Below are 18,381 nucleotides of genomic sequence, written 5' to 3'. Positions count from 1 at the left end.
TTGAAATAGAAACAGGACGATTTCTTAAAAATAGACAAGACGATGGATAATGTCCAAAAACATAATACTTGTAGCAATTTACTATCGTCACAAACATTTAGATCTTAATATAAATATTGTATTAGAAAACATGTCCTCAGAAATACCGTCACCCCTCTGTACGTCTTCATGGCATAATGATTAATTAATTAATTAAGCAGAGAGACAGATTCACCTTTACGCTAGGATCGATAATTCTCGAGCAGTGAACAAAGGACTGTTTTCTGGGGTGTTTTTAATGTGTAAAACATCCCCAGAGGGTTTCTTGGCCACCATGATGAATTTAGTCAGAAAAATTCAATGGAATAAAGATGTGTAAAAACAAACAAACAGACACACCCCCTAACATAGAGATACGATAGCTGAGAGATGATATAGAGTCCTTCTTAAGAAGCTGGTAGTATCACAGCTGGCCAATAAATTCCATGCTCTTTTCTAATTCAAATATTCAAAACTTGCTCATGAAAGTCCATAATTTAATCTCATCCTTAGCCATTTGAACCCTTCAGAGACTGCTCTAGAAGTAGCACTCCGTTTCCTCCTCATGAACTCATAGTTCTCTGAAGCAGTCTGTCCTTCTTTGGGCTCTTCGCTAAAATAATGCATTCATTTCTTATCTCCTCATACGATATCACTTATATCAACCTTGGCTTTAATATCGCAACAGTGTTAATTGTCGGCCACATTAGCCTAGCGGTCTAAGGCATGCACTGTCTTCAGTCGCTCGGAAGCCGGAATCGTGGGTTCGAATCCCACCCAAGGCACGGCTGTTTAGTGTTTGTTTATGTGCTTTTTTGTGTTTGTGTACAGGTAGAGGCCTTGCGACGAGCTGATCACCCGCCCAAGGAGTTCTACCGAATGTCTAAAGGCGCGTCCACATTACTCGTGCTCGTATGACTCGCTATGCTCGCGAGTGATGTGGACGATATGACAAGTCACGAGACAAACAAATTTAACATTTTTAATTTAGAAACTGTAGCCAATAAATTAAAATACGACTACAGCCTATACACACTGCGAGTAAATATACGGATTCTCACGCGCCGAAGCCTGGCGAGCAACTGAAGTAGTGTGGACGAAGATTTACGAGCACAAGTAAAAGCCAGACGAGTCTCCCGACGAGCACAAGCCTGGCGAGCACGAGCACGAGTTATGTGGACGCGCCTTAAGATCTAGTAAACCGAAATAAAATGGAGAGTTTCATGGAGGTAGGCCAAGACCCAAATTGGGGCTGTAGAGCCAAAGAAAAGAAAAACAGTGTTAATTAAAGAATATTCCCGAATCCTGAAACTCTTCACTGTGTAATTTTCTTCAATTCTCTTTTGCCCTCTCGTTCTTAACTCCATCTGTTTTCCTCATTAATCAGTTCTGAAACATAGCCTATGTTCTGACTTCACAGTGAGAGACTAAGCTTCACAGGCGTCAGGAAAATTTATAGTTTAATGCCTCTAGATGTTCACATAAAGACGCATCCACATTACTCGTGCTCGTGCTCGTCGGGAGACTCGTCTGGCTTTTACTTGTGCTCGTAAATCTTCGTCCACACTACTTCAGTTGCTCGCCAGGCTTCGGCGCGTGAGGATCTGTACATTTACTCGTAGTGTGTATAGGCTGTAGTCGTATTTTAATTTATTGGCTATAGTTCTTAAATTAAAAATCTAAAATTTGCTTGTCTCGTGACTTGTCATATAATCCACATTACTCGCGAGCATAGCGAGTCACACGAGCACAAGTAATGTGGACGCGCCTTTACATTGATTTTTCAATTGGTTCAGGTTTGAGGCAGGGGCACCATCAATAAGTATGTGTTATTTGATCAGAAATCATTATCCTGCGGGTTATAGTTCTTTATAAAACTGAAATGTCCTGCTGGAAGAGTCTTAAGTGACCAGGACGAGTACGGCTGGAGTACAACCAACACTGACATCCCCACTCCCACTTATTACGTCACCGGAAGTGGTGGCACAGGAGACAATGCTCTGTGCAGATTTCCGAGCCTATGAACTCATCGGCACACAGAAAAGACAGTGTAAAAGAATAAGAGGTTGTTTTTTTTCCACGAATTTCGTCTCCAAATTTCCCGCTCCCAGTCATTACGCTGGCGATGACACAAGGGCTCACGTGTTTAATGGCTTTTCTATTTCCGAAAGGACAAGAAGCCTGTTGGACCTACGGAGTGATATTGGCTCACGTGTTTAACGGCTTTTCTATTTCCGAAAGGACAAAGAAGCCTGTTGAACCTACGGAGTGATATTTGTCTTTGTGGCTAGAACCTGCAACTCGGCAGAGCCTTGTCACCTTAACTTCATGCTTTCGGTATACAGGGTGCTTCACGACTTTAGGGCATAACTGCAGGATGTGATTTCCTAGGTCTTTGTGATCAAAAAAAGTTCATATAAACATGTATCCGATTTTGGACGGTTACGGAGTTATGACCGTTTTAAACTCAGAATAGAAGGTAACGATTACTGACAATAAACGGAACAAAATAATAAACCAGCATAATACATGATACATTTAAAGTATGAATGTAAAGTTAACTTCGTGAAATTGCATTTAATTTGAATTTATTGGTGCTTAAAGGTGATTTTCGAAAATGCCACCGCTGGCCGCAACACAGGCTGCCGCTCGGTTGTGAACCGCGCCGGACATACCAACCAACCACGCCTTAGGTATCTCTCAAGTATCGAGATAACGAGAACGCTCTGTCTGTAGCCGGCTAAAAATAGCGACCCTCCAGCTGACAGACGCGGTTCATACGAGGGCGTGTACGGGAATGAAAACCGGTCATAACTCGGTAACCGTCCAAAATCGGACACATGTTTATATGAACTTTTTTGATCACAAAGACCTAGGAAATCACCTCCTGCAGTTATGCCCTAAAGTCGTGTAACACTCTGTATAGTCGACCGTCACTAGTCGCGTTGGCGTCTTTCCTGGAAAGCAGCAATGTGTATAGTCGTCCGTTGTACACTGTGGAATAGCCAGAACTAACTAACTAAACAAATTAACTAAACGTAGCAAAATCCACCTTGAGAAGTTGACAGGCCTTCATGTTGTCAAGAAATTCCCGCTCTTATTGCAGCTCAGCGATTCATCACTCTGTACAGAAAATATGTCTTGGCGCATATCATGAGCCAGTTGAATCCAGTACAGAATGGCTCACGATATATCCTTAAGATAAATTTTCACCTCGTATTGTCCTAGGACTCAGAAATTATTCTTATGTTTACCAACCGAATTTCCGTATTCATTAATCGTCTTTGCTATCCGTACTACATGCCTAGCGCAGCTTATAGTCCTTAGTTTGATTACCGCAATGACCGTGTACTCATTAGAACCTCTAAAAGATTTATATCACGATCATTACTTTTAAAGAAGGTTTTTCTGAATATATAAAGTGCTAATGCTCAAGTTATTCAATGATACAAAGATTACGTAACTTCGAATGTAATGTGAATGTGATTATTAATGTTACGTAAAAATACAGAAGGAACCGATCGTGGAGCATTTCAGTTCCCAAAATATTAGGGAAATATAAGTCCTGATAACCGACAAACCACACCATAACTCGTAGACTCAGAGTGTGAGTTTGTGACGTTTATGTAAGTTTAGTGCTTGGGAAGAAGGGCTGAATTCAAATTTTGTCAATATTGACTTATGCAAAAAATATTATTCATTATTTTTCTCTTCCTAATTCTATTAAGACTTACTTCACATTTGCATTAAGTTAAGAACAATTTAATCTCAATCAGTACAAAAGAATTAATCAACTTACATCCTCCGTAATAAATTCACACTTCAGCCCTTACCTACCATCAGCAATAAAGGCTTACACATATCGTCTGTAATGACCGCTTTCTAGAAGCACATGACGTAAATTAAACTTGTTTTCTGCAAATGTACAAACTACTAAAAACTCGCAAGTATTGTTTTGCCTAAAAACGAATTGCCGATTTGCTAATGAACGAAAAGTACAAGAAATTTTACGTATATCTTTTACGAAAATTAGGTCAATTTTAACTCTGAAACATTACGTGTCATTGGCTAATTCTGCTCCTCGGAGAAATGAAGTTCCACTTAGAAAGAGCCACTTTGGGAGATGAAACGCGTGTATTGACGGAGGACATGTTCTGTGTTGCTTCTTCTGCGCATGAGGAGAGTAATCCACTGAGGTTCTTACATATGCACAGAACAGACGGACAGAGCTGGCAAGATGGAGCGATGCCCAGTCAGAGCACCTGAATACGGAGCGGCTGTGCCGAGTCGGCCGCAGCCTTCTGACGAGACACACGAGGCTGTACGCCGACTCGGCGGCCGCGTCAGAAACTGCTGAGAATGTATTCAATCTATGGAGCAAGTCTTCAAACCGCTCGCTGCACCGCCTGCAGATGACAGGCCGAGTCGGCAAATCTGCCGCCTGTCGGCGAGCACCGCCTCGTCTGTTTTATCCCGTCTGATGCAACAGAACTACGCGCCGAGTCGGCGAAAACCGCTCCGTGTGTCATGGCCCAAAGAGGGACGACTAATGAGACCTCGACAAGGATAATATTGAAATGGATTTCAAGAAACAGAGCACAGGAATCAAATGGCCCAAAGTGGGATCCAGTGGAGACTGCTCGGACAAGATGACTAGACCTGACATTTGCGCTCCACAAAAACGGAGAAATGACTATCAGCTTCTCAGATGCTCCCCTGCTCGATAAAGCGACTGACAGAGTGAATTATATTTTATGCTAATGAGTAAAACTGACTTTTATTTTGCATCCAACTTCGTGTCGGGCAGGTAACAACTACATAAACTTCATCACTATACAATCTTAAGACGTGTTCACTGATATCCAAAAGTTGCAAATTATCTTTCAACAATTTTCTGACCTCTACAGTGAAGAATAGAGTATTATTTTGGGTTTCATCCAATAAAAATAACTCTCCCAAAACAAATATCTCTTTCCAATATCTGAATGATGGATACCACTGTATGTACTTGCAAAGCCAGCACTTGTTCTCCCATTTGCATATTTTGATGGGAGAGTTGCATTTCCTTACCCAAAACATAAGCGCAAAATTGTTGTAATAGAAGAGTAATATTACCCTTTAATAAATTTATGATCTGTTATCTTCTCAATCAAATACTGAATATTAATGAACGTTGCTACTTATTATCAATATTCTAAGTTTCCCTAATTTTGGTTGGCTGCTTGACTTTCGCTTTTCCCATGGAAAAAGCTCACATTACGACTGTGAAAGTTTACTTATTTGGAGAATACTTGTATAAATTCTGTGCGTATAAATTTTCGCTATAGATTTTAGAATACTTTCATTCATTGTGTGAAGATATGTGGGCAGACAAATTCCAAGCGATTAAAATAACAGAAGTTTTTACAACTGTAATCCAGTTTTCACTGGAAAATTTTGCTTCAAATATGTAATTTCGCTGAGATTACAGCTGTAACTTTCTTTTTAATCTTACTGACTTCAGGAAGAGAGACTGACTTCCGATATTAGTTGCTGACAAATATTTCTTTTAGTAACTGTCACATGTTCGTACTAATTATCTTAGACAATTTCCGGTTCTGTATTTTCTTTCATTTTTACTTGAAGAGACTACTTCCGGCACAAGCCGGAAGGTCACGGTTTCAAGCCCCGATGAAGTGGAAATTTTAAATTTACCTAAACCTTTCAGCCACACTCTGGCCCTGGGGTCGACACAACCTCTAATAGAAATTAGTACCAGGAATCTTCTTGGGGGGGGGGGATAAAGGGCGACCGGCGCGTAAGTCTGACTACCTTACCGCCATCTGTGAGCCGACTGTCTAGAAAATGTGGGAGCCTCAACGTCTCACAAACCTATGGGCCTTCAAGGCCTGTTACATGGATAGCTTTACCTTTTTATGGTTGACATATTTTATTAGCATGCAGAAAGACTTGCGTTGGACGTCCACTTAATATAAAACCCTTTATATAGACTGAAGGCCATACAAGTTTTCGAGGCAATTCGATTCATCACGCCTCACTTTGAGACCAAGATAGCCGGGTTCCTGTAAGCAGAGTGGCTGTGTTCCGGTGTGGTTGGTATGTATAAAGTAGACTTGGAATTGTGTCGGTCTGTATTCGTTTGATTTGGGTAGGCTTAATTAACAATTTTGTTCTTTTTAAGTACTGATAAGAAACAAAAGGTAATGCTCCATCGTTGTGGAACCAGTTTGTACTAAAAGAATTGTGTAGATTTTTAAACGTGCTCCGTAGATAATAATAGTTCCTTGTTTTAGACAGCGGGACCAGACGAGTTTCAGAACACGGCTCATGCAACATGTTGCCGGTGGCCTAATTACAGGCGGCGGTGTGTAAATAAGCATGTCGGACTGGACTCTAAAGTGTGAAGCTAATTTGTTTGAACGGGCGCCGCGGGGCATGACGGAACAAGCACCTCGCTCACAACAAATGATTGTTGGCCAGGTTGTAATAAAGAAGTGAAACAACTTACAAATCGTCTACAACTTGAAGGCCTGTCACCGTGTGACTAAAATAATTAACGGAGAAACAGCTGCTTGAAGTCAGGTAAGAATGGACTCCTACACAAGACACGCTTTTATATGTAAACTATTTTATAATTAGATAATGAATTGAACTGTGGACGTAGACGCTACTTCGCAACAAGTAACATTTGTTTTGGAGGGAGGGGGCATCGGAGAATGAATTCAACTCCGGGTTTCAACAGGAAAATAAAACAAAGCCTGGATTTCTCAGTCTCTTTCACCTTCATTCATCAGTAATCTGTCAAGACGACAGGTCTACAGTCTCTTCCAAAAAGTTTNCTTATTTCGTGTAGGATATTCCTCTGCTCACTGACTCTAATTAACACTTCTTCATTTCTCACATAATCGGTCCAACTGATCTTCTCCATCCTTCTCCAACACCACATTTCGAAACTTTCCAGATGTTTCTGATCTACTGCCCTAAGTGTCCAAGTTTCAGCCCCATACAAAGCTATGCTCCATATGTAGCATTTCACTAGTTTCTTCCTCAAATTTAAGTCCAATTTGCTGGTAAAAAGATTCTTCTTCTTGCTAAGTGCAGCTTTTTCCATGGCAATCCTAGATTTATTTTCACAAGTACACCTTCCATCATCTGTTAACAAGCTATTCCTTTAAAATTTTTCCCGGAATTATTTGCAGTTCTTACTTCTCCCCAGTTTTATCCGTGTACTTTTCTTTCCTTTGGGGCACGCGGTAGTGCAGTTTCCTGAGGCACTATGCTACAAGCAGGAAGGTCGCGGGTTCCATTCCTGATGAGATCATAGGATTTTACAATTAACCGGGTTCGATCCCTGGTCTGGTCAAGTGGGATTTGTGGTGGACAAAGTGGCGCTGGGGCAGGTTTTCTCCGAGTACTTCGGTTCCCCTGCCAATCTTCATTCCACCAATTGCTCCACAATCACCCTCACCTATCATCTGGGGCTGGTACAAGTGGTCAGAAGTGGCCGCAGTACAATGGACTCAGTCCCATCCCACTAGCAATAAAAAAAGATTCATCTGTATTAATCTGATCAGCAGATCGAAACAACCAACTCTGAACACGAGAAACACTTTGCTTCAATCTTCAAGATCAACTATTCACGTAAGTGGATACAAACATTTCAGAGGAGCATGCTACCTCCATTTTAGGAGTCGAATTACCTGAAGATGGAGGTAGAATATTCCTCGGAAACGTTGGTGTTTATCTACGAGACTTCACATCCTAAAACGATTACTGAGGTGAAAACTTCAGATCCTGTATCAGTGAAATTTATTTCACGCCTTCAAAACCAATTTTCGCAAGATCGGATTTGTGATTACTGTCGGATCTATTAATGTGTCTTCCAGTTGCTCTCCCATAAGGGTGTCTGTGTTTCGGAAGGCATGGCAGCCGAGCAAAACGTTTTGTGTTTGTTGACTGTAACAAATGTAACATTTGTATTGTGACCTGATATAAACACATCGCCCAAGAGTTTTACCGTTCAGACCTATAAAACTGGTCCTAAAGAACCACACCAACGGCAACTGTTATTCCTACTTGGCAGGCAAGACTTGTGTTGCGCGTTTCGAAGACTGCTTTAGCAATTTAACCGGTATGAACCCCAATAAGAACGTATGTAGCCGATAACGCCGCCATGCGGAGAACGTGCTGAAATGGTAGATGGAGCCTTCGGCAGATTCACTGAACCCACACATTTTGAAAGGCGTCACTATTGTCCACGTCACTTCAGTAACATGTTACGTGTATATGTAAATCATTTGGCTGGAGAATGGCACATTTTCTGCTACTCACCAACTGCTATCATTGTACTCGTAGCTGTAAAAGATAAAAGCATTTAATGGAGAGCGATCACAGCAGTTTAAGGGTCTTTCTTTTTCAATGGCTCTTCCAGCTCATTCAGGGCCCAGGCCTCTTATTCAGTTCGTAATCATTTTCCACAGAGGGTAGGACTCCTTGGGTGAGTGATCAGCTCGTCGCAAGGTCGATACCTAAACACAGGACAACACAAACACAGAATAAACACATACATACACTAAACATCCATGCTTTGTGTGGGATTCGAACCCATGATCCCGGCTTCCGAGCGAGCGAAGACAGTTCATGGCTTAGACCGCTCGGCTACCGTGGCCGGCCACAGGACTACAATGTATTGGTCGCAAATCCAGAGCACAAAATGCCTCGTACAAAACCTATTTGAAGTTATTAAAATGAAATTTAAAGAAACAGTATCAGCTTATGTACCGGACAACCAATGGCGAGTTACTGTGGGGAAAGTAATGAAATATGGGAAATTTCTTGACCAGCCAAAGAACCAGGCCATCTCAGGAAGGACTCTGCGTTAGTTCTGTCTTCTGAACCGAGAGATATGTATCCTCGCAGGAGCCAGATTAAAAAAAAAAACTGCACAATTCTGAGGTAAATGTCAATACCCCGAGGTGTATTTGTTGTTTGAATATAAATTGCGACGTTGTGAGATTTGAAAAGAGGTCAAAGCAATCTGTATGCGCATGCGTGAATTCCCTTTGTCGTCAACCTAACATTCACTAATGTTTTATGTATTACTTCCATATGTCATTATTCCGCGGCCCACAATGCATCATTTCAGGTGCTGTTAGTGACTTGCTGATGAGCTTGTCGTACTTCAGGACATTTCTGAAGGATCACTGATTGAAGACTAGCATGACATAGGCACATGTCAAGCGCAGTGTCATAAACTTGGGCGGTAAGTCTTTCGCAGGGCTGTAAACCAATTGTTATTATTATTATTAGCATACTTTCCTTATTTTGAAAAATAGAAAGGGGCTTATGATATCACCTTGTTTATTCGTCTGTGTAGACCTCCTATTGTAGCTAGGAAATAGCTCGGTTAATGTGCAACGAATATACATATAACAATATAAGAATTACTGTAGCGTCGTTTTCTATGCAATCCGTTTTCTGCCATAAGAAAACAGGCGATCAATATTTCCCAGAAATTATTCTTATTTATATTATTATTATTATTATTATTATTATTATTATTATTATTATTATTATTATTATATTTACTATTGTTACGATCGTCAACAATAGTTGCTATCACTACTGTTTATTTAGGCAGCTGCCTACCGTCTCTTGCTTTTACTTTGCCATTAATAACATTTGTAACATCACCGAATTTTTAATATTGTCACGTGTTAGATTGATTCTCGAAAGGGTTTTGGATTTGACATTGTATTTATTGACCACTTACAGGTCGTAGCTACAAATAACTATAATACTATAAAGGATAAAACAACTCCGTCCAGTGTGACTGCTGAAGCTTTTACTACTTCAGTTCTTAACACCCTTACATGTTTCGGTCCCTATAGACCATCATCAGAGGGACATCGATACTCTGTGGAAACCACTATTACAGTGGGTGTTCTGAATGTTACAATATATACACATACAAAGTTTGTAATGCACAATATATACAAAGTCCAAGGTTTTCACAACTACAGCGGCCGTCTTGGTATATTAAAGTTTAAAAAAAAAACTTTTGTTGTTTGAGTTAAAATTTATACTGTACTTGGTTTATAAATTTTAATTTAAATAACAAAAGTTAAAAAAAATGTAATATTCCAGGACGGCCGCTGTAGTTGTGAAAACTTTAGACTTTGTATATATTGTGCATTACAAACTTTGTATGTGTATGTATTTTAACACTCAAAACACCCACTGTAATAGTGGTTTCCACAGAGTATCGATGTCCCTCTGATGATGGTCTATAGGGACCGAAACATGTAAGGGTGCTAAGAACTGAAGTAGTAAAAACTTCAGCAGTCACACTGGAAGGAGTTGTTTTCTTTTATAATATTGTTAGTGTGACGGACCAGAATGAAACAAATCAAACTACACCTAACTATCGCTAATTTCCACACTTTACAAATCACACGCTGTGTTTTTAGTCTGCTTTCAGCGGCCTCCGTAGTCTAGAGGTAACGTTCCCACCTCATGACTCGTGGTACGCGGGTTCCAATACCCGGCGGAGGTCGTCGAATTTTTAAGGGTGGAAAAATTCAGGGAACAAGTCCTCCGGGAGGGACTTTAAGATGTGTGTCCCGTGTCATAACTTTACGGCACGTAAAAGAACCTCATATCCTTAAAGGGGATCACTGAGCCAAATTCCAGGACGTTTCCCGCTCAACAATAGTCTCTAAGGCCTCTGATAGATGGGGGAAGCATTATAGATACCGCTAAGCAAGTGGCCGAACTCGCTTGCTCGGCGGGACTGATTGTTCGCACCATTTATCGGTAGGGTATAGAGACTGGTAGAATATCATAGAGGGAAGAACAATAGATCAAACTGGTCGCGGTGCATGGGGAAACCCACCCTCTCTAAATAACTAACTAAATAACTAACTAGTCTGCTTTCACTAGTCGTTACCTGGTAAAGAATTTTAATACAGTAGCTGCAACAGTCTCACTGAATTACACACTCCAAATATCACTTAACTACAGCGCACATAAAGTGTTCTCTGTCTTCACTAGACATTTCCTGGTAACGGATTCTAAAAGTGGGGATTCTTCAACTACGCCGACCAACTCACATCTTCACTGGCTCCCTTATAACTGACTGATTGCTTCAACTGACTAATTTCCAGGCTGGCGGCCATCTCACATCAACCTTCTAGTCTTCTCTTCACAGACATTCTCTTTCGCTTAGTGGGGGGTAGAGTCCAGCTGGGTCCACTCGGCACTGCGGCCAATGATTGGCCTATTGTAGCCTGCCCCGGGTGATTATTATGTTGGAGAATTTGGTGGAATGAAGATTGGCAGGGGAAACCGAAATACTCGGAGAAAACCCGCCCCAACTCCAATTTGTCCACCACAAATCCCACTTGACCAGACCCGGAATCGAACCCGGGCCGCCACCACAGCTTCAAATCTGTCTCATTTATAACATCTCGGCACAGACCGCACAGAAAACACCGTTGCTCATTATTGTAGTTCAATTGTTGCTTGTTAAGAATCTGCTTCCTAGCAACGCCTCTTTTCTCTTTGTTTCGCTGTCGTTGCCTAGCAACGGGTCTGTATGCCACAATATGATATCCACGTTCTTTGCGCCTATCAAGTAGAAACTTAACTTCCTTGTTCTCTGGCCAGTCAGGCGCCGGGTCAGATATGAGCACCCGACTTATAGAGCGTAGACGTGACAATGCGTTGCCTGGTGAAGGCCATCGCAAAACCCAGAAAACGTTGGTACGGAACAATGTTTAAATGATGATCAGAAAGGAAAGCAGAAGAAAGTTGCAGTACCGCTTTGTTCCTTACGACTCTCATACGAAGTAATTCGGGATTGAACCCGGCCCTCCCCGTTGAAAAACCAGCATCTAACCTCCTGACCCGTGACACGTCCTAAGCACATCTTTTGCTATCCTTAATTACTTCGTTTGGAGAGTGTATGCACGTGTTTATGCATAGGCCTGCTAGCTCTCGCTCTTCTGGGATGTGCCGTGTAATTTCATATAGGAACCTCATACCTACACAGAGTAACGGAAACGTTGGCCCAGTCTTGACACTCACCGCTTCATAACCTTGTATCTCTTAGCTTTTCTCAGATGTATGAGAATTCATATTGTGTTATGTAGACCCATTTCTTCATAACTTGTGCTCTTCTCCAAGTATAATTAGAATGATCAAGTCAAGGAGAGTGAGGTGGGCAGGGCATGTAGCACGAATGGGGGTGACGAAGAATGCATATAGGATATTGGTGGGAAAGCCAGAAGGAAAGAGACCACTGGGAAGACCAAGGCGTAGGTGGGTGGACAATATTAAAATGGATCTTAGAGAGACAGGATGGGATGTTATTGATTGGATTGATCTGGCTCAGGATAGGGACCAGTGGAGGGCTCTTGTGAACATGGTGATGAACCTTAGGGTTTCATAAAATGTTGGAAAATTCTTGAGTAGCTGCAGAATTTGCAGCTCCTCCAGAAGGGCTCAGCTTCATGAGTAAGTAAGTAAGTAAGACCAATTTCTACGTAACGCTAGAAATATGCGCACGCGACAATAAAAGCGGTATTGGAGGAAATTTTTCTGTGTTGTCCGCGCTATGCCCGATGCTCAGCAACGGGACAATAGACACTCATTCTGACAACAGAAGACTGTTTTCTACATTATCCGCTCCATGCTCAGTGCTGGGCAGCGGGCCAACAGGCACGCATTCTGACACGTGACATGTGTTTTCTGTGCTGCGCTGTCCGTGCCGCAGTCAGTTGTCAGTAGGAGACAGCCACGAGAAGGTAGTAGTTGAAGAAGAATTAGAAGTCAACCTATGAAGACTTAGTGTGTGATTAGAAGATTTAGCCACAGTGAGAGTGCTATAAATCCGTTGCCAGGATGCTGCTAGTGAAGAGTGAGAATCCTAGTGCGTGTGTAACGATGAACTGCAAATTGCGTAAATCAGCGATAGCGCTGTATTGCTTGTAAATACGTATTGATTGTATAAGGTGATAATAAGTCTACTCGCCAGTCCATACCCCGTCTATAGGCACGAATACATGTGACAATATGTTTCATTCGTTTGTTGATTCCGTAATTGTTCTCGAAGAAGATATTCTGGGAGACCATGTAGAAGATGGAATTCATAGAAGCTGGAACAGGCCATCGGCTTGATCCTTGAATAGGTGGAGGAGGCAAACAAGAAGAAGGAACAATGGTCTTCAGAAGTGTAACCATCTGAGGAACAGAGACCTTCTAAAGAAGCTGGCAGTGACTTAGCTGCTCTACACATTTCAATCCATTTATGGAACACAAAGGTTTATTGCTATGTTATTTTAGTAGGCCACGATATCGGTCTAAACTAGGTTTATATCAGAAGATAGCTTCGTGAATGGAATTCGACAGTAAATCTTTCGACGTTGAGACAGTGAACTGGTGTTCACATCCCACAGATGGCGCAGTTTCGAACACAGAGCTGCCACCTATAGAAGAAGGTGAAAATGCTAATGTGCAAGTAAGGATAACAAACACAGATACACACAGCAATAAACCATGAAGACTGAAGACAGATTTATTGTCACGTACGGGGGGTTTGCGTGACGAATTATAACAGGTTCTGGATTGGATGATTGGATTTACTGGCACTTCTTTACATTTACAACCAATTATAACAGCTCACAATCAGTGACTGCCTAAGACTCGCCCCAATCCTCACTGGACTACGAGTGTCTTCTCTTCTGCGTGACTGACTTGGTTCTGATTTACGGAGCGGTCACTTCTTCAGCTTCCGGTGTCCGCTGGTCAGCACTCCACAGCCGAACACTGGACTACGAGTGTCTTCTCTTCTGCTGTGACTGACTTGGTTCTGATTTACGGATCGGTCACTTCTTCAGCTTCCGGTGTCCCCTAGTCAGCACTCCACAGCCGAACTCTCAACTTGTGAATTCTCTTGCGAATAAACGGTTCCTTTCTGGACGGCTCTTTGTACGAGTATAATGTAGCGGTAACCATGGAAATGTCTGTTGTTACTGAAACGCACCTTGTACTGAACTGGTCTGTAGGGATCTACCTTCGGAACAGAAAATAAAAACATCTCCGTGGCCTGTAGTCTGCAAGCGAACTATACCGACTGAGCCACCGCCGCTTGTCGGCGAAATTAGTGCCAGCTATAGCGGATAGAGGGTTTCGCATGGTCAGCGCATCGGATCCCCACGGCCGAATCTCGATTTTCTAGACCAGATCCTCTATTTTCTTGAAATAGTCCCTCAATTGTCCTCACGAGGCTGAATGGACCCATTCCAGACCCACTACTCCGAAAATCTAGTAGCGCCGGGAATCGAACCCGGGGCCTCTGGATCTGTAGGCAGGAACTCTGACCACTAGACCGTAAAAACATGTGTTAATTCCGCTTCTATTCATTACACCAGGAATGTACTAACGGAACCGTTACCCAGCAGTGATCATATTTGTCACGATATTATATTGGCAGGCCTGATAGTCTTCATGCCAAGCGGCTTGTTTAGTGGTATATTAAACCATTAAAAATATTACATCTCTTAAGTGAACAAGTAGGATCCTCTTTTATTAGAATATTGCTCCTCTATTTACCGGCATTTGTCTGATGCGTTATTATCGATCTACTCGTAGGTTTGTATTTTGACTTTGTAAATTGGAATTCCCCGTTTCTCGGTGCACAAGAGCCCATTTCCCTCACGAAACGTCTCGGTCATAGCTCAGTGCCAGCCTTCTGAAACTTAATATGAGTGTACATAATCTAGAAAGTGAGCTTATTAAAATTTCATTTGAACAAGTTTTATTTTGAAAGTCTGTTATTGATTTTAATGTGTGTTGTACAGTTTCACGCGTACATCCATTTCATGTAATTAGAAGCGATATACCATGCCTCCATGCTGCTCGCTGTCTGACATCAAGAAAACAAGTTTCTTACTGCGTGTCCTGCCGTCGTGTTAAAACGCGCATTTAATAGGTAATGTCATAGATGGTTGAAGTGTGTTGAATTTCACTGTATATCTAATGTAGTGTGATCTCTTCTAATGGAGTGATTAACAAGTTACTGGTATCGCTGATGCCTAAAATATAATCTGTGATTGGCTGGCCGTTAGGAATGACGAGTGTGAAGGCTACTACTACTAGCTGCAGTGCATATATTTTCTAAATGCATTATTTACTATTCTGCATAAAACAGTGGTCTGTATTATCATTAGTCTGTACTCTGATTTGGGCCAGACAAAAATCTGCACTTACTAAGCTGTCTCAGTCCCTGGAGCGCTGTCCTACTTGATATTCCACCCCTTGTTCAGATATTCAAGACATTGTCGTCATTTTATGAAAATCAGAGTTCATTACCATGTATGCAAGAGCTCCCTATTAGCCAGGATAATCCAATCCACAATCCCCAACCGACTTCTCCGAAATCCATTTTGATTTTGTCACCCTAGGTATGTTTATATCTCTCTAGTGGCTTATTTCCTTCAGTGTTTTCTACCAAATCCGTGTATGAACTCGTTTTCTCTTCCGTGCATGCTACATACCCTGTCAATCTCATCCCTCTTGACTTGCTTACTGTCAATTTTTGGTGGGAGTTACAAGTTTTCTCTATTCAACTACTATTTCATATCCCTTTGGACCAAATATTCTCCTCACTGGTCTCTTCCCACATACCCTCGCTTAGTGGGGGGTGGAGTCCAGCTGGGTCCACTCGGCACGGCCGCTGAGGGTCCCCACACTCCCTCGGTCTGTCTTCATTCTTTGATGTGAGTGATAAAGTTTTTATAAGTACATACACTTATGTATCTAATTCTGTTTCTTTTTAGGGAGAAATCTAATTGAGCATGAAGGTAACTTTGGTGCTAGCATTATTTGGAATTATCCGTGTCGCTGGCTCCTGGAGAGACCCCCTTCTGATTGGAGTGCAGGGCCACATAGTGACGTGTGTTAGCAATGTAGTTCATAAATACTTCACACCTGGATGACCTCTGCTCATCTCGGTACCAAATCAAAAAAACGAATTTCCAACAAAAACACACAGACGATTAATGCCACAAAACCACAACAACAGGCTTATGGTAAACTCATTTTTGAAACAAATGAATGAAGATACAAAGTGGCCTATCGAAGTTTCATGCCTTGACTTTCTGATTATTCAAGAATTTGAGGAGGCAAATGTGAAGCACCACAGTTACGTCATGTTCACGTGGCCTGAAGGTGACGCCGTTCAGAATCTGCGTGATCAGCTGAATCAAACTTGGAAGCGTCAGTCATGGAATCCTAGAGCAAATTTCTTTGTCGTAGTTTCGGGACATCAGACGCAACGCTCCAGTTTCCTGGCCCAGCAGATTGCAGAGATGATGTGGAAATATTACATGATTATGAATGTTGTCATTCTAATTTCAGAAGAGCAGAACATCCGACGTCCAGAGATAGCAGCATTGCCATTGTTCACTTGGATCCCTTACAAAGACAAAAAATGTTCAGAAATCGACGTTTTCTTAATCGACCTCTGGCTCCTTGAAGGTGGCGGAAGATTTCGGGATAAGGCTTTGTTGTTTCCGATTAAGGTTCCTAAGAATTTTTTTCAATGTCCAGTCCGAGTGTCTGTACCTTCTCTCATACCTTTCGCAATGCTAAAAGAAAAGTTCACAGATGAAGAAAACTGCACCACTTATTCATATGTGGGGTATGAAGTGGAGAACTTCAAGCTTGTAGCGGAGGCGTTGAACTTAAGCATTCTGTATGGAGAAGTCCCTCCTGGGAGAATTCCAGAAACCCATAAGAAAGGAATAGATGATGTGGTCGAAGGATTTTCAGACTTAGCATTCGGTGGATATCCTTTGCACCTGTTTCTCGCAAATATGTTGGATCCAACAATACCTTATCTGAAAGAGTATCTCAAATGGTATGTTCCTTGCGGTAACCCTGTGCCCAGAAGCGAGAAAGTAGCAAATATTTTCAAAACCCACATGTGGTTAGCTATATTCTTCGTGTTTATGTTAGCAGCTGTGGTGATGCGGCAGTTATCAAAGCGTTCAGAACTGTTTGATTTCGAGAGCCGAGGCTTCAGGGATGTTTCCGGATGTTTCTACAATGTGTGGGCTGTATCCATGGGGGTACCTGTATCGGATATGCCCAGAAATTCCACGACGAGATTTGTATTTCTCTGTTTGGTTTGGTACTGTTTTGTTCTAAGAACGTTATTTCAGACCTGCTTTACTAGCATCCTCGTTAACCCTGGTATAATTGATCAGATCAGAACCATTGAAGAGCTATATCAATCTGACTTGGTATATTTCCGTAACGACGAAATGGATACTCTCGTGCAATTCACCGTTCCTGACTACCACAGCGGGATTCGTCTGCAGAAGGAGGAATGTGGCAACTGGAGCGCTTGTATGACCGAGTATCTGAACAGCCAACGCGGTGCTGCAGTAAGCTTCGGTGTTTTCACGGAATATGCAGTTTTGTTATCAGTGCCTGCTGGAAGTGAGGAGCCTCAACTCTGCACTTTGCGTGAAGATATTTATAGGCTGGATTACACTATGTACTTCAGGAAGGGAAGTCCACTACTTGGCCCTTTCAACAAGGTTATCCGTCGCATAATGGAAAGTGGATTGATACTTAAATCAACGAATGATTTCAAAGAAACTTTCAGATATATAAATTGGTCTAGTGGTCTGAAGTTACCTAATCTGATCACAAAAACTGACGATGGTTATACTGTGTTTTCATTATATCATTTAACAATTATATTCCGTGTTCTTGCACTGGGGTGTGTAATGAGTTGTGTAGTATTTGTGGGCGAGCTGTTATATTGTAAAGTCTTTAAATAAGCAATACAGTTCTTCTGCCAGTTTTATACTCTTATTAATTTCAGGAGTTTGCACTTTAGAATGGCGGCCTCTGTCTCACGTCCTGTGGTTAACGCTCTTCTTTGGCCACTCTGTGGTAATACAGTTACCTCTGTTCAGCGCTTCTTTCTATAAACATGTTCGCCGTTCTCTCACACTTGGTTTTAGCGTCAATGTAGAAACATACGTGCCTCAGAGGATGTGTAATTATTGTGGCTTATAGACCCGTTGCTCTGTAAACATCAGCCGTTGCTATGTAGCGCCCACAACATCACACAACAGTAGAAGAGGTGATGCAGGCGGTGTTCTCTGTGGTTCCTCTTCGAGGCTATATTACTCGACCGACCGTCTTCTGTTCAGCGATAAGTGCAGTGCAGTTGAGGGCTCAGCAGTTGTTTGTTAACCAGCGGGCAACGGAAGCTTAAGAATATCCATTACTAAGATATTCGTTACCAGGAAACGTCTAGTGAAGACATTGCAGAGAACTAGCCAT

The 18,381-nt window shown here is 41.9% G+C and overlaps 1 protein-coding gene across 1 annotated transcript; it reads left to right on the top strand.

Annotated features, from left to right (window-relative positions):
• The first annotated feature begins 9,263 nt into the window (after positions 1–9,263).
• LOC117283077 lies at positions 9,264–17,870 on the top strand. The gene is made up of 2 exons (XM_033755400.1): positions 9,264–9,280; positions 16,438–17,870. Exon 2 carries the CDS (start codon positions 16,665–16,667, stop codon positions 17,868–17,870), a length of 1,206 nt encoding a protein of 401 aa, XP_033611291.1. The 5' UTR covers positions 9,264–9,280; positions 16,438–16,664.
• The last annotated feature ends 511 nt before the right edge of the window (positions 17,871–18,381 follow it).

This window comes from Cryptotermes secundus, unplaced genomic scaffold (assembly GCF_002891405.2).
Source record: "Cryptotermes secundus unplaced genomic scaffold, Csec_1.0 scaffold2042, whole genome shotgun sequence".
Lineage (NCBI taxonomy): Eukaryota > Metazoa > Arthropoda > Insecta > Blattodea > Kalotermitidae > Cryptotermes > Cryptotermes secundus.
Note: the sequence above shows the minus strand (reverse complement) of the source record. Positions and strands in the feature narration are given on the sequence as shown.